General features: G+C 45.7%; 1 protein-coding gene across 16 annotated transcripts in view; it reads right to left on the bottom strand.

Annotated features, from left to right (window-relative positions):
- CADPS2 (calcium dependent secretion activator 2) overlaps positions 1 to 15337 on the bottom strand; it is a 368776-nt gene that overhangs the window by 120978 nt on the left and 232461 nt on the right. For all 16 annotated transcript variants that reach the window (XM_083463298.1, XM_083463307.1, XM_083463306.1 and 13 more), the window contains exons 10-11: positions 2804 to 2912; positions 2330 to 2530 (exon numbers count right to left, since the gene is read on the bottom strand). In XM_083463298.1, the coding sequence (XP_083319424.1) occupies positions 2330 to 2530; positions 2804 to 2912 (310 nt within the window). The remainder of the gene's footprint in view (positions 1 to 2329; positions 2531 to 2803; positions 2913 to 15337) is intronic.

Below are 15337 nucleotides of genomic sequence, written 5' to 3'. Positions count from 1 at the left end.
AAGTCATAACATGAACATACAGATAAGTGAAAGGTAGATTACACCCCAAAGGGATCACCACTAGTTCAAGGACAAACAGAGTTCACTTTGTATATAATTTACATGTCTTAACCAACAATAGATAATATCAAAACACCAAAACAAAATGGGAATTGGTCTTAAATTGCATGGCATTTTATTTCCTGAAATCACATGGCACTAATGAAACATTTTGAACAGCTCATTACTAAAACTCTCCTCATTTTCAAACAATACTAAGAAGGATTTTTTTTTAAACAATTCTTAGTATTGTTCATTGCATAAAATTAAGCAACTATTATCCGATGGCTCAGAAAAGCATGGTTTTGTCTTTTGTTTCTCATGCATAAGAGCTCAAGACAGAAATTTCCAAAGCATTCGTAGCCTTGGTCTTTCAATACCATTCTTTTCATTATATAGTCTTTCAAAAACAGAAAAATGAAAATTAGTTTATGCATCTTTTTGGAAATGTATTGATGCAGCACAATGAAGGCATCAACTCCTTGTTAATATGGTCCCCTGCATATGTAATGCAGTTACATCAACCTAAATTGATTCCACATTGTTGTGGCAGCCTATGACTAATACGATAAAATGAGGTTAAGCTGAATAAATATAGCAAGAATAAATATAATAGGAATCATTTCCTAAGGAGAAGAAAAAGCACCCAATCCACAGTCAGGGGTCGCAATGGGCATTGTTCAACAAAAGCCATAACTTGCATGGTGTCTGTATGTTTTTATGATAGATAACAGACTATTTTTTTAATAACCCACTTTTTATTTCTCTCAGTGGTCTTGGTGATGGAAATGGAGCAGAGGATCACCCACCAAAATAATCCCATCAGCTGCTGACACTCTTAACAATGGAAAACCAGCAAGAGTGAGAGGGGCTGTCTGCTTGACTCTACCACAGGCAAACTTGGCCCTCCAGATGTTTTGAGACTACAGTTCCTATCACCCCTGACCACTGGCCGAGTTTGCCTATGCCTGCTCTACCATCCCTTGTAATAAACCATGAAGTACTGTAGCAGCTTGGACTGAAAGATGTGTAAGCGTAGGAGGTAACTTTATGAGATATCAACCACTTTATGAGGATCAAGAAGGAAGGAGTCACAAAGTCAAGAGTCCAAGGAGCAAAGGAGCCAAACGCAGCAAGGCAGGAAATGTGTTGCTGTGGCAAAGAGCCAAAGGGAAATGCTGACCTTATATCCCTTTCCGGCTCTTGCCACCAGGTGCTGGGAGTTACCAATCGGCCTCACCTGTGTGGCCATGCCTTGCCTCTTCAGAACAAACTTAGGAAAGCCCCAGCTCTGCAAAGGCTTACTAGTCACAGGGCCTGGCTCCTGCACGCACTCCTGACACCTATCATCCAATCCCAAGGAGCATTGCTTTTCCATTTCAAATTTATTGTCACCATTACAATCCCCAAAAGAAAGGAGGTCATCTCAGACGGACACTAGGACAAGGGTGCTGTTGTGGATGGAATGGCAGCTTTTGCTTTCCTCTCTGGTTCTCTCCCTGGCAAAAGGGTTATTTGCAATCATAGAACTGTAGAGTTGGAAGGGGAGCCAAGGATCATCAAGTCCAACCCTCTGCAATCTCAACTAAAGCATCCATGACAGGTGGCCATCCAACTTCTGCTTAAAAACCTCCAAGGAAGGACAGCCCATCAACTTCCGAGGGAGCCTGGTTCCACTGCTGAACAGCTCTTACTATCAGAAAGTTCTTCCTGGTGTTGAATCAGAATTTCCTTCCTTGCAACTTGAATCCATTGGTTTGGGTCCTAGCCTCCAGAGCAGGAGAAAACAAGCTCCACATGACAGCCCTTTAGATATCATTATCTCCTCTCAGTCGCCTCTTTACCAGGCTAAACATACTCCATTCCCTCAAACACTCCTCATAAGGCTTAGTTTCCAGACCCTCAATCATCCTCAGATGCACTTCTGGCTGGGAGCTTTTTGCCATCGCTTCAGCCGCTGCCTTTGTGCAGATGTTGCACAGCTGCTGAGCAATGCAAAGTCCCAGATCAAAAATATGCATTACAATACAGAACCACTGGGGAAAAAAAACAACCACAACCCTCACCACAACACTTTTTTTTATTTATTTAAGGAAATACTGTTTCCATGGAAATCTGCATTTGAGCTCTAAAAGTATCAGCTGTACATTTTCAAAGGTAGCGCAAGCGTGGTAATGAGCAGCAATCAGGCATTTCATGACACAAGCTGTCGGGAAAGATCAAGTTCCAATACTGATTAATGACAGTAATGAAGTCCTAAAAGCAAAAAACAAAAACAAAACAAACTTACTCTGCAACACATCTGCCTGCATGTTGCTTCCTTTTGGGTTCATCTTCTGGGCTTGGCTTGCAGGAATGGGCTTATAGGACTGACCTGTTGCTCTATACATTGCCTGAACCCAGAGGATTCTATCTTGCTCGTCGTCACTGGCAAATATCACTGTGTCACCTTCTTTGACTGCATTAAAGAACATCTGACCACCCTGGAGACCTGCAAAATCAATCAGTCATAGTCTCCGATTCCAATATGACTTTCATTCCAATATGATCAAGGTTGGAACATAAAAAGGAACCAGGCCACAGAATGCCACAAATATTTGCTACTTAGGGGCTTTACAGAAAGCTTCTCCTGCCTGCCCCTCTTTCTGTGACCCTTAGCTAGTTTTACTTTGCAATTGAAGAATTTTTGTTTTTGTTTAGCTACATGAGATCATTTGCAAGAACAGTTGAATAAATAACGAATAAGCATCACACAGCAAAATACCTGCATGAGGCGCTGTATAGTCCACAGTGTATCCTTCGAGCTGCATTAACTCCTGGGGCTCAGATTTCTTCTCTCTGTAGCTGCACATTGCAAATGTGTACTGGCTAACCTGAGTTTAAAAAGAAGTTGGATTGGATACAGTTCATGACGTCGTATTGTACTGCAACTTGCAGAAGACTGGTAAGATACCTCACCCAACTCCCTGGTGTGTTGCAGATAAGCTACCCACTGCTTATCTAGTTACAAATCACTTTCCACATAGCTGAGAAGGAATAGACTCTTCCAATTGTAGAGTTGGAAGGGACCCCAAGAGTTTTTCAGTCCAACCCCCTACAATGCAGGAATCTCAACCAAAGCCTCCATGACAGATGGCCACCCAACCTCTGCTTAAAAACCTCCAAGGAAGGAGAGTCCACAACTCTCATGGGTGTCTGTTCCACTGTCAAACAGATCTTAGTGTCAGAAAGGTGTGTCCCCCGACGTTTAGTTGGAATCTCCTTTCTTGCAACTTGAATCCATTGGCTTGGGTCCTAGCCCCTGGAGCAGAAGAAAACAAGCTTTCTCCATCCTCCACGTGACAGCCCTTGAAATATTTGAAGATGGCTATCATGAAGATGTCCTATTACTTTCACACGGACAGCCTGAAATGGACTCAACACATCAGAGCAAAGCTACGGTTTAGTCTTTCAATGACAAATGCATTTTGGCACTGGGGATAATAGATAATGCTACCGATCTCTTTGCAACATTAAGACTGTAGTGATATCAAATTGATTTAATTTTATAAATAAAAAGGATGAATTTTGAATGAGCTGAAGTAATATTTAAAGAAATACCCATTTTTTTAAATGACAAAAATTGGGCCACTCTGATCTGTGAGACGGTCACCCATGTTGTCCTTCTCTTTCTGCTAACATGTACCGTATAACTGTTTCTTGTCTTTGGGGAGATGGACTTCTCATTTTATCTGGTGGGGTGGGGGTGAACTGAGAGAGGATATTTATTTGCCAGGTATGGCAAGGAAGTGACTTATCACCATTAGCTATAAATGGGAGGGTGTGGGCTGAGGCTGAGAGAAAAAGGGTGTTCCTCTGTGAAAAGCTAAAATGAGGGGAAATCGGAATTTTACAAGAAGTTGCATGAGACAATGCTGGACTATCTGGACTATAGTAACATCATTATGATGGGAGACATGAATGGGGTGGTGTCCACAAACATGGATAAGTCACAAAACCAAAACGTTTCAAAAGATGGCAGACTACCTAAAACTTTTTTTGAACTGACTGACAATATGGATTTGATTGACATTTGGAGGTCAAAAAACCCCCTAGGAAGAGAAGGAACATTCTTTTCTGAAGCCCAACTGACATGGACAAGAATCGACCAAATTTGGGTAACTAGAGGTCTGGCACCTAAGACTAGGAAAGTGGAAATCTGCCCAAAGACTTGCTCCGACCATAACGCAGTAAAGATGGATATCAGACTAACTACAACCGGCTCCTTTAGATGGAAGATGAATGACAACCTGCTCAGAGATCAGGAGATCATTAAAAAGCCCCCAAAAGCTTTGAAGGACTATTTTGAAATAAATTTGAACACCACGGTGGAAAAAAGAGTAATCTGGGACGCAAGCAAAGCAAGCAAATGAGGGGGTTTCTGATACAACAGAACACCATAAAGAAAAGAGCACAGAATGAGAAAAAGGATAAGATTTTGGAGAGAATTAGGGAATGTGAGAAAAAGCTAAGATCGAAACCGAAGTCACAGGAGATTCTGAGAGAAATTAAACTTTACCAAGCACAATATTCTAAATTGATAAATCAGGAAGTGGAGTGGAAAATCAAGTTAATGAAACAAAGATCATTCGAATCGGCAAATAAATGTGGGAAGCTGTTAGCATGGCAGCTGAAAAAGAGACAAAAACTAAATACGGTTACTAACTTAGAGATTGAAGGGAAAAACATTCAGAATCCTGTGGAGATTAGAAAGTGCTTCCAGAGATATTTTAAACAACTTTATACTCAAGGGCCGCAAAATGAGACAGAGATAGACCAATTTTTGAAAAGGAATGGCCTACCAAAACTGTCTCAAGAAAACAGAACAACCCTGAATTATAAAATAACACAACAAGAGATCGAAGGTGCCATTCAGAATATGCAATTGGGCAAGTCTCCAGGGCCAGATGGGCTTACCTCCAAGTACTATAAAATATTGAAAAATTATTTGATACAACCATTAATGGAGGTTTGCAATGAGATTATGGAGGGGAAGAGGGCACCAGAATCGTGGAAAGAAGCTTTCATCACATTGATACCCAAATTGGAAACTGAAAAGACACAACTTAAGAACTACCGTCCCATCTCTCTCCTGAATGTGGATTACAAAAATTTTGCTGACATTCTGGCAAGTAGACTTTAAAAAGTATTAAATGAAGTAATTCATAAAGACCAGGCAGGCTTTCTCCCAGGTAGACATTTGTTTGATAACACTAGAAACATTATTGATATTTTGGAACTTTTACAAACAAACATGAATACAAAAGCAGTGTTGATTTTTATAGATGCGGAGAAGGCCTTTGACAACATTTCTTGGATGTTTATGAAGAAAAATCTTGAAGGGATGGGAGTGGGATGGGGGTTTGAAAATGGCAGAGGCAATTTATTCAGAACAAAAAGCTAAATTAATAGTTAACAATGTGGTGACAGAAGATTTTAAGATTGAGAAAGGAACACGACAAGGTTGCCCTATTTCCCCTTTGCTATTCATTTCGGTCCTGGAGGTGCTCCTGAGTATGATTAGAGGGGACCGGTTGGTTGAAGGGATTCAGGTCAGAGCCAAACAGTACAAACTTAAAGCTTTTGCAGATGACTTGGTTTTGACATTGCAGGAACCAGAATCTAGTACGAAAAGGGTTTTAGAACTGATTCATGAGTTTGGTCGGTTGGCGGGTTTTAAATTAAACAAGCAAAAGACAAAGGTTTTGGAAAAAAATTTGACAACTGAGGAATCAGAAAGGTTTCAGAAAGAGACAGATTTAAAAATTGTTAAAAAGGTGAAATACCTAGGGGTTAACATGACTGCCAAAAACCTGAACCTATTTAAGGACAACTATGAAAAGTGTTGGACAGAAATTAAGAAGGACTTAGAAGGCTGGTCAAGACTAAAACTTTCCTTGTTGGGCCGAATTGCTGCGATAAAAATGAATGTATTGCCAAAAATGTTGTTTCTGTTTCAGACCCTACAGATTGTGGACAGAGTGGAATGCTTTACAAAGTGGCAGAGAGATATTTCTAAGTTTGTCTGGCAGGGCAAAAAGCCCCGAATAAAATTTAAAATACTAACTGATGCTAAGGAGAGAGGGGGGTTTGCCCTGCCAGATTTGAGGTTGTATTATGAATCTGCAGCTTTCTGCTGGTTGAAGGATTGGTTTCTTCTTGAGAACACTGATGTCCTAGATCTGGAAGGGTTTAACAATGCTTTTGGATGGCATGCATACTTGTGGTATGACAAGGTAAAAATTCATAAGGCTTTTAAGAACCATATTGTCAGGAAGGCTGTGTTTAATGTCTGGACAAAATACAAAGACTTACTAGAAAACAAGACCCCAAGGTGGCTGTCACCAATGGAAGCCAAGGCCCAGAAAAGACTCAATATGGAGGCCAATTGGCCGAAATATTGGGAAATAATAGAAAAAGAAGGTGATACCTGGAGATTGCAGAGTCTTGAGAAACTAAAGGATAAAGTGCGAGACTGGTTACACTATGCTCAGATTAGGGAGGTCTTTAAGGCAGGTGGAAAAATCGAAATTAGAAACAGAACTGTTAGAACCTAAGACTAAGGTACTTTCAAAAATGTATAACTTGCTGTTGAAATGGAATACGCAGGATGAAACTGTCAAGTCAGCTATGATAAAATGGGCACAGGACATTGGGCATAATATTATGTTTGCTGACTGGGAAAAGTTATTGTCAGGGAACTGCCATCGGAGCATCAGGTGGTGGAGGGACTCAGGGAGGAAGAAAGAGACTCAACAGCTGAAGCAGGGACCAGCAGGGGGAGGAGTGGGTCTCTGAGGGAATGCGAGCAGGAGGGAGGGCTCAGGGAAGCTTCCAGCGAGAACAGTGGGGAGGTATCTGAGTCTCCCATAGGGAGACCCACACCTCGCCGGAAACTGTCACGCCGTGAGTCCAGGAGACGCGTTTCCGTTAAGGAGCTCCTTTGCTGGAAACGCTTCCGCAGACAGCCACTGTCGGACTCTACTAGTGACTAGAGCAGACATGTCTGAGGAGCTCCGTCACACACGGAGGTTTGTGGGGTCGCACAAACTCTGAGGGAGCACGTTTTTACGCACAAGCAGCTAATCAATCCTTAACAGCAGTCCGACAGTCTCTGTACGCTGCCTGTGCAAGAGAAAGCATCATGAGCGAACCAACCGGAACCGGAGGAGCGGGGGCTGGAGCTGGTCCAAGCTTGGAAGATAGATACCGAGCGTTGGAGGTCCAACTGGCGCTGCAGACGGCGAGGCTGGAGGAGAGAAGGGCTCAGGATGCAGACAAGAAGGGGAGAGCCACTCAATTCCCCAGAAAGGTACCAGGATTGGTGCAAAAATTTGGGGGGGACCCCAAGGATTACCATGCCTTTAGGACAGAGATGCAATATGCCATTAATGTGCAGTTCGATGAGTTCCCTGATGAGGAATCGCGAGTTGCTTTTGTAATTGGGCATCTTGAGAAAGGGGCGAGAGACTGGGTTCGACCCCTAATGGCAACGCACAATGACATACTAAAGGACACGAGGAAGTTCTTTCGTGCAATGGATATCATGTTTTCCAGCGATATTGAGGAAGGGGCGGTGCGCAGACAGCTAATGGCTTGTAAGCAGGGAAGTCGATCTGTCCGTGAGTACTGGACTGAGTTTACCATGCTGATTCACAGACTGAGTTGGGATTTATCGGCGGCACCCATTCAAATGCTATTTGAAGAAGGTCTTTCTTCGGCGGTGAAAGACGAGCTGTCACGGAGCCCCAGGGCGGAGTCTATGGATCAGCTGACCAAATCTGCGCTGACCATAGGAGCGCGGCAGGAGGCAAGAGCCTTGGAGAGGCGGGAAGGGAGAGGGGAACGTTGGAAGGAGTTCCGCATTCCAGACATTCCTGAGCCAGCTTTCCCGCCGGCAGAGCCGATGGAAATCGGAACAGCGCGCGCGCGCACATTTTCAAAAACCAGCGAGGGGGCTAAGAAGGAGGGAAAGGGCCCCCGGAAATGCTATCTCTGCCAACAGCCAGGCCACTTTGCCAGAGTCTGCCCCCAGAGGAAGGAATGGCAAGGGATGGTGGGAGCTGTTGAGGGGGGAGAACAGGGGGGAACGGAGCAGGTAAAAGCCAACGCCTGGTTGCCACAATCGGGGCACTGCAGCCAGGCCAAAGAGCAGTGAAAGTGCCCGTGCCAGAAGCTCCTCGACCTGCTCTAGTGATTGAAGTGTCGCTAGAGCTGCAAAATGGGCACCCCCTAAAAATAAAGGCGCTATTGGACTCAGGCAGCTCCTGCAATTTTATGAGCAAGGAGTTTGCTGCTGAACACCAGATACAGACTATCCCTTTAAGCAACCCCCTGCAGGTGACCACGATCGATGGCAGGGAGTTGTTGGGAGGAGGAGTCAGCTTGCAGACTGTCCCAATGATAATGAGGGTGGCAAGGCACACAGAACTGATAGCGTTTAATGTGGCCACCCTGGGAGGCGCTCCCATTATTTTGGGAATGAGCTGGCTAGCTCTACATGATCCGCTGGTTGGCTGGCATCAAAGAGTGGTGTCCTTTGGTTCAGCACATTGCTTAGAACACTGCAAAGGGGAAAAGGGTTCAGCAGGGGCCCAAGCCACCCTAGCAGGGACTGAAGTAATGGAGAAGGTGAAGGTACCACCACAGTATGCAGATCTCAGCGACGTGTTCAGCGAGAAGGAAGCTGACCAACTACCACCTCATAGACCCTTTGATTGCCAGATCAATTTACTCCCTGGAGCACAGCTTCCCGTGGGCAAGTTGTATGCCATGTCAGACAGAGAAATGCAGGAGTTGCGAGGGTTTATTGACAAGAACCTGAAGAGAGGCTTCATCAGAGAGTCCAAAGCAGCAGGGGGTAGCCCAGTGTTCTTTGTGGACAAAAAAAACGCGGACAAGCCGAGACTTGTATGCGATTTTAGGAGGTTAAATGCAGTGACTGAACCGGTGGCTTTCCCTATGCCCAGAATTGATGATATTTTGACCAGGGTGAGGAAGGGAAAGATTTTTACAAAGCTGGATCTAAGGGGGGCGTACAACCTGATACGCATAAGGAAAGGGGATGAATGGAAAACCACCATGTTTACCCCTTTGGGGGCATTTGAATACCTCGTTATGCCATTTGGATTACAAGCAGGCTCAGCGTGTTTTCAATCTTTTATGAACCACGTACTGGGCCCTTTGCTCTACAAGAATTGCGTTGCTTTCCTAGATGATGTGTTGGTGTATTCGGAGAATGAGGAGCAACATGTGAGAGACGTCAGAGAAGTGTTGAGCAGACTGCAAGCCAACAGGCTGTGGGTGAAACTGGAGAAGTGTCGGTTCCATACCAAGGAGGTGGAATTCCTGGGGTACCGCCTGTCAGACAAGGGATTGGCCATGGATCCCGGCAAGGTACAGGCAGTGCTGGAATGGAAAACACCCAAAACCAAGAAGGATGTGCAGAGGTTCCTAGGGTTTGGAAACTTTTATCGTAAGTTCATCCGCAACTTCGCCCATCTGACGGCGCCCATCACTGACTGTCTCAGCAGTAAAAAGAAGTTTGTATGGACGGCGGAGGCGGAGCGAGCGTTTGAGGAGCTGAAAAGGGCCTTCGCCTCTGAAGAACAACTTCTGCATGTGGATTTACGAAAGAAGCTAAGGGTTGAAACAGACGCATCTGACAGAGCCATAGGGGCGGTGCTTCTTCTGCAGCCGGGGAAGGAGGAGTCAGAGTGGCGACCGTGTGCCTTCTTTTCGCGAAAGCTGAACAAATCCGAGAGGAACTACACGGTGTACGACCGAGAACTTCTTGCTATTCATGAGGCGTTCCGGAGATGGAGGCATCTGCTAGTTGGTGCACAACATAAGGTGCAAGTGTGCACGGACCATAAAAATCTAGAGTATTGGAGAACTGCGCGAGTGCTCAACCAAAGGCAGTTGAGATGGGCCCAGGAGTTCTCCAAATTTAACTTTGAGATTTGTTACGTGCCAGGCCCAGAGAATGTTAGGGCGGACGCTCTCTCACGCAAACCTGAATATTTGGAGGGGGAGGGAGCACCCGAAGAAACCCATATCATTCCAGAGGACCGCTGGGTGTGTGGGGCGACTTTGGTGGGGCAAAGGGAATTGGTAGAGGGTACGGTGCAGGATGCATACGCCCAGGACAAACTCAGGGATCTCAGGAGGGAGGAAGACAAATCCGGTGGTTTTGAGGAGAGAAACGGGGCATTGTATTATAAGGGAGCGTTATATATACCTGAAGGGGAATTGAGGGAGAAGGTACTCAAGCAGCTGCACGATAGCCCCACAGCAGGGCATTTTGGGCAACACAAGACCATGTGGCTGGTTACCAGGGAATTTTGGTGGCCCAAGGTCAGGGAAGATGTGCGGGAGTATGTGAGAGGGTGTGAACAATGCCAAAGAGCCAAGGGGGAGAGGCGGGCGCCGGCTGGTTTATTAGAACCACTGCCCACACCTGAAAGACCGTGGGAAGCAGTAGCAATAGATTTCATGACTGATCTGCCAAGGTCTAGAGGGAAAACAGCCATCATGGTTGTAGTAGACCTGTTAACTAAAATGGCCCACTTTATAGCCTGCTCACATGCGGTCACAGCAGAAGAAACAGCCAAATTGTTTGTAGAGAATGTGTTTCGGTTGCATGGCGCCCCCTTGAGGGTGGTTTCAGACCGAGGGAAACAATTTACTTCCAGGTTCTGGAGGAAGCTCATGAGCTTACTGCATGTAGAGGTTAATTTTTCAACGGCCCGTCATCCAGAAACCAACAGGCAGGCGGAAAGAGCAAATGGGGTTCTCCAACAATATTTGAGGTGTTATGTTAATGACAGAGAGAATGATTGGGTGGAGAAGCTGGCGTTGGCAGAATTTGCCTACAACAATGCAGAGAACGTGTCCACGGGGATGAGCCCCTTTTTGGCTAATCACGGGTGCCATCCCAGAGCCTTCCCAGGGGGGGAGGGGGAGAACTGGAGCGTTCCAGCTGCAGAACAGTTCGTTGAAGAAATGGAAGCGATCCATCGCCAGCTCCAACTCAACTTAAACAGGGCTAAGGAGGAATATAAGAGGCAGGCAGACAAAAACCGAAGGGAAGGTGAAAGCATCAGGGTGGGGGACCAGGTGTGGCTGTCAACCCAAGGGTTGCCGTTCAAAGGAGGTTGTAAGAAATTAAGACCCAAAAGGCTGGGTCCGTTTGAAGTCATGCAGCAGGTCAATCCAGTGGCTTTCAGGCTCCGGTTACCGAACCACATGAAGCTGCACCCAGTTTTTCACAGGTCGTTGCTGTCACCGTATAGAGGAGACAGTGAAGGGAGGGTCACTAGGGGACCAGCAATGGAGGAGAAGGAACACAGCTACCATGTAGCGGAGATCCTCGATTCCAGGTGGAAGGGAGATCAAGTAGAGTATTTGGTAATGTGGGAAGGGGAACCGGAGTCGGAAAACACCTGGGTTAGGGCAGAGGATGTCAATGACGAAGTTTTAATAGAGACTTTTCATCAGAGGTTCCCACGTAAACCTCAGCCTGTAGCGAGGTTCCGAAGGGAATACTTTGCCACCACCGACGAGGAAGAGGAGTTGGAGGGGTTCCCAGATTCTGAAGAGGAAGAGGATTCAGCGAGCCAGGACGACGATCGATGGAGGGAATTGTTCGAGACGTCGGAAGATGAGGAAGATTCGTTTCGGGGTTTTAGCCCTTCACCTCCCAGGGGAGAGGAAATGGGAGGGGGTGAGGGGGGCCCTGGAGGGGAGGTGGATGTCAGGGAACTGCCATCGGAGCATCAGGTGGTGGAGGGACTCAGGGAGGAAGAAAGAGACTCAACAGCTGAAGCAGGGACCAGCAGGGGGAGGAGTGGGTCTCTGAGGGAATGCGAGCAGGAGGGAGGGCTCAGGGAAGCTTCCAGCGAGAACAGTGGGGAGGTATCTGAGTCTCCCATAGGGAGACCCACACCTCGCCGGAAACTGTCACGCCGTGAGTCCAGGAGACGCGTTTCCGTTAAGGAGCTCCTTTGCTGGAAACGCTTCCGCAGACAGCCACTGTCGGACTCTACTAGTGACTAGAGCAGACATGTCTGAGGAGCTCCGTCACACACGGAGGTTTGTGGGGTCGCACAAACTCTGAGGGAGCACGTTTTTACGCACAAGCAGCTAATCAATCCTTAACAGTTATGGACCACCGGAGTGAGGTTCACAGCATGTAATGCCTTGAAAGAAAACATTATGAAAATGATATACAGGTGGTACATGACCCCAGTCAAGCTGGCAAAAATATATCAGTTGCCTGATAACAAATGTTGGAAATGTAAGGAAACTGAAGGAACATTCTTTCACCTTTGGTGGATGTGCCCAAGGGTTAAGGCTTTCTGGGAAATGATCTATAATGAGTTAAAAAAGGTATTTAAGTATACCTTCCTTAAGAAACCAGAGGCCTTCCTTCTGGGCATTGTTGGCCAAGGAGTGTTAAAGAAAGATAAAACTTTTTTTATGTACGCAACAACAGCAGCAAGAATACTCATCGCAAAGTACTGGAAGACCCAAGATTTACCCACACTGGAAGAATGGCAGACGCAACTGATAGACTATATGGAGTTGGCTGAAATGACTGGCAGAATTCGAGACCTGGGAGAAGAGACGGTGGAAGAGGACTGGAAAAAATTTAAAGACTATTTACAAAAACATTACAAACTGTATGAATGTTAGGAGAATGCACAATTGAGAGAAACACGGCAGTAGTAAATTTATTGTAAGACATCTGTGTATCTGAAGAAGTGTGCTTGCACACAAAAGCTCATACCAAGAACTAACTTAGTTGGTCTTAAAGGTGCTACTGGAAGGATTTTTTTTTATATATGAGAATAAGTGATGTATAAGGAAATGGCGAAATTTGAAGTAATATTATGTTCAAGTCTAGCAGTTTAATTTATGATTAAAACATTTTAAATTTGGAATAGAATATTTGAGATTTATAAAATAAGAATGGAAGTAAGGTAACAAATTGCTGCATATAACTATATGATTGAGAACGCAGGGAAGGGTGATGTGAGGAAGTCTAAAGATTATGAAAATATGATTCATGAATAACTCTATCTTATTTGTATTTTCTTTTCTTATTCTTACTTTTTCTTATAATCCTACTTTGATCTTTTTTGTTTGTTATGTGTTTGGTGTTACGTTTGTTGTTTAAAAATTGCAATAAATATCTTTAAAAAAAAGAAAAGAAAAATAAGTGTGTAAAGAACTACAACTACCACCACCTACAGAACAGCAACTTTGGAAAATGATCATGTCACAGGAGTGTGCTGGTCAGTAATCACACAGCTCAAACTTGGAGTTAACTCCTCATTAGCAAAAATGGGATCTCCACAGACTTGGCTGAGTGTCGGGCCTCATGAACACAGCAACTCATTCCTGGTGGTATTACTTTGTGAAAATCAGTTGCTAAGACTGAAAGTCCCCACCTCCTCACAGCAGTCTAAGTCCTCTCCTCTCCAGGGCTTTTCCTGGAGGCAGTGCCTTCATGCATTCAGCCTCTCCTTCGCCCTTTTCGCCCCTCTTCTGGTTCTGGGAGAGGAGAGCTTGTCTCAGCAAGAGGGGAAAACACCTATGACTCTCCAGCAGCCTTACTCATCTCTTGACCTCACGCACCTGATTCAGCTTCTCCCTCTGATTCTTGACTTCTCTCAGACTCTCCCAGCTCACTAAGCCCTGATACCTCTTCAGCTTCCAACACCTCCTCTTCCTGGTCTTCTTCCTCTGACCACTCATTGTTGTCCCACCACCAGTTCCCAGGCTCTGAAACGTCTTCCCTGCGTGGTTCCTCAGCTGGTTCCTCCCACCACTCCTCTGCGTCCAACCAGTCCATGACAAATGTTGAGTTGCAGCTGAGATCACCATTCCATGTACCCCCACCCATAAACCCTTTCTAGATTGTGCTGCTTTCCACTACATATGAAGCTGCCAAGCAGGAGAGAAGTCCTTTAGGTGGGCATGCCAGGAGTTGAACCTGGAATCTTATCCTTACAAAGCATGTGCTCCATTACAGATATGCCAGGGCAAAACATGCCTCCTGAACATACAGATGGACTTTGTGCATTTCCCCAGCAATCAGGAAATGCAACTAGGAAATTATGGGGCCTCCAGTCTTGTGTGTTTGCTGAGAAAACCAGCAGTTGCATCATCTGCCGGGTAGAAGACGTAAAATGGAAAGTGATTGTCACTATCAGGCAAGAGGTTGCTGAGCTAATTCAACAGTCTGGTGCTACCTGATGCACGCCGCTTTTCTTAGTTCCCTTAATGGTGTTATTCACTATGCAGCCCAACAGTTCATCAACCTCTTGATAAATGCTGCTGCACGGAGGTGAAATAAAAAATGTTCCGATTTTGTACAACTCCTGAAGTGTCAACAGTGCAAAAGATATGAAAGCAGAAACAAAATGCCCATCACTTTGTATTGTTTCCTGGAGTCCTTCTGCATCTGCCCTATTCATGCAGAAGAATGAAGTGGTGGAACAGACTTGTGCACTTCAGATCAGACTGCAGGTAGAGGAAAGCAGGATGAGCAGCTGAGTGCGCGAGGGGGCATGTGGAGATGCAAGGGCAGATCTTTCATGGGGACAAGATGGTCCTTTCTGAAGACAACCTCAGAATCAGAAAGCAGAAGGAACGCGGTTCAAAACAAAACCGAAAGCTAGATTATTGGTGTGGGTGGGTGGGTGGGTGGATGTAGTTAATCAACTTCAGCCGCAAACTGCTTAAAGTATTTTGGAGGGAAGCATGGGTTGGCTGCTTAGCACCCTAAACAGGATCCTTCCTGCTAGGGGGGCTGGGGAAATATTGGAAGGTTTTGTTCTAGAACCCACTTGTAGCAACTGGAATTTGTGTTGTGGGCAGAGGCACCGGCTTGTGAGGGCAATGTGACACTGATGTCCTGTGCAGTCTGTCAAGATGAGGCAGGGGCGGAGCTGAATGCTGCAGCTGTGCAGCTTCAACGGTGGGCAATTCCTCCTGATGCCACCACCGGTGGGAGGCTGCTTCAACCACCTCGGCCCAGTATACCTGAAGGAGCGTCTCTACCCCCATCGTTCAGCCCGGACACTGAGATCCAGCTCCAAGGGCCTTCTGGCGGTTCCCTCCCTGTGAGAAGTGAGGTTGCAGGGAACCAGGCAAAGGGCCTTCTCGGTAGTGGAGCCCACCCTTTGGAACGCCCTCCCAGCAGATGTCAAGGATATAAACAACTATCTGACTTTTACAAGACATCTGAAGG

Source organism: Podarcis liolepis (assembly GCF_965112155.1).
Source record: "Podarcis liolepis genome assembly, chromosome: 10".
NCBI classification, from domain to species: Eukaryota; Metazoa; Chordata; class Lepidosauria; order Squamata; family Lacertidae; genus Podarcis; species Podarcis liolepis.
The sequence above is the reverse complement of the archived record's forward strand: the minus strand, read 5'-3'. Positions and strand labels throughout refer to the sequence as shown.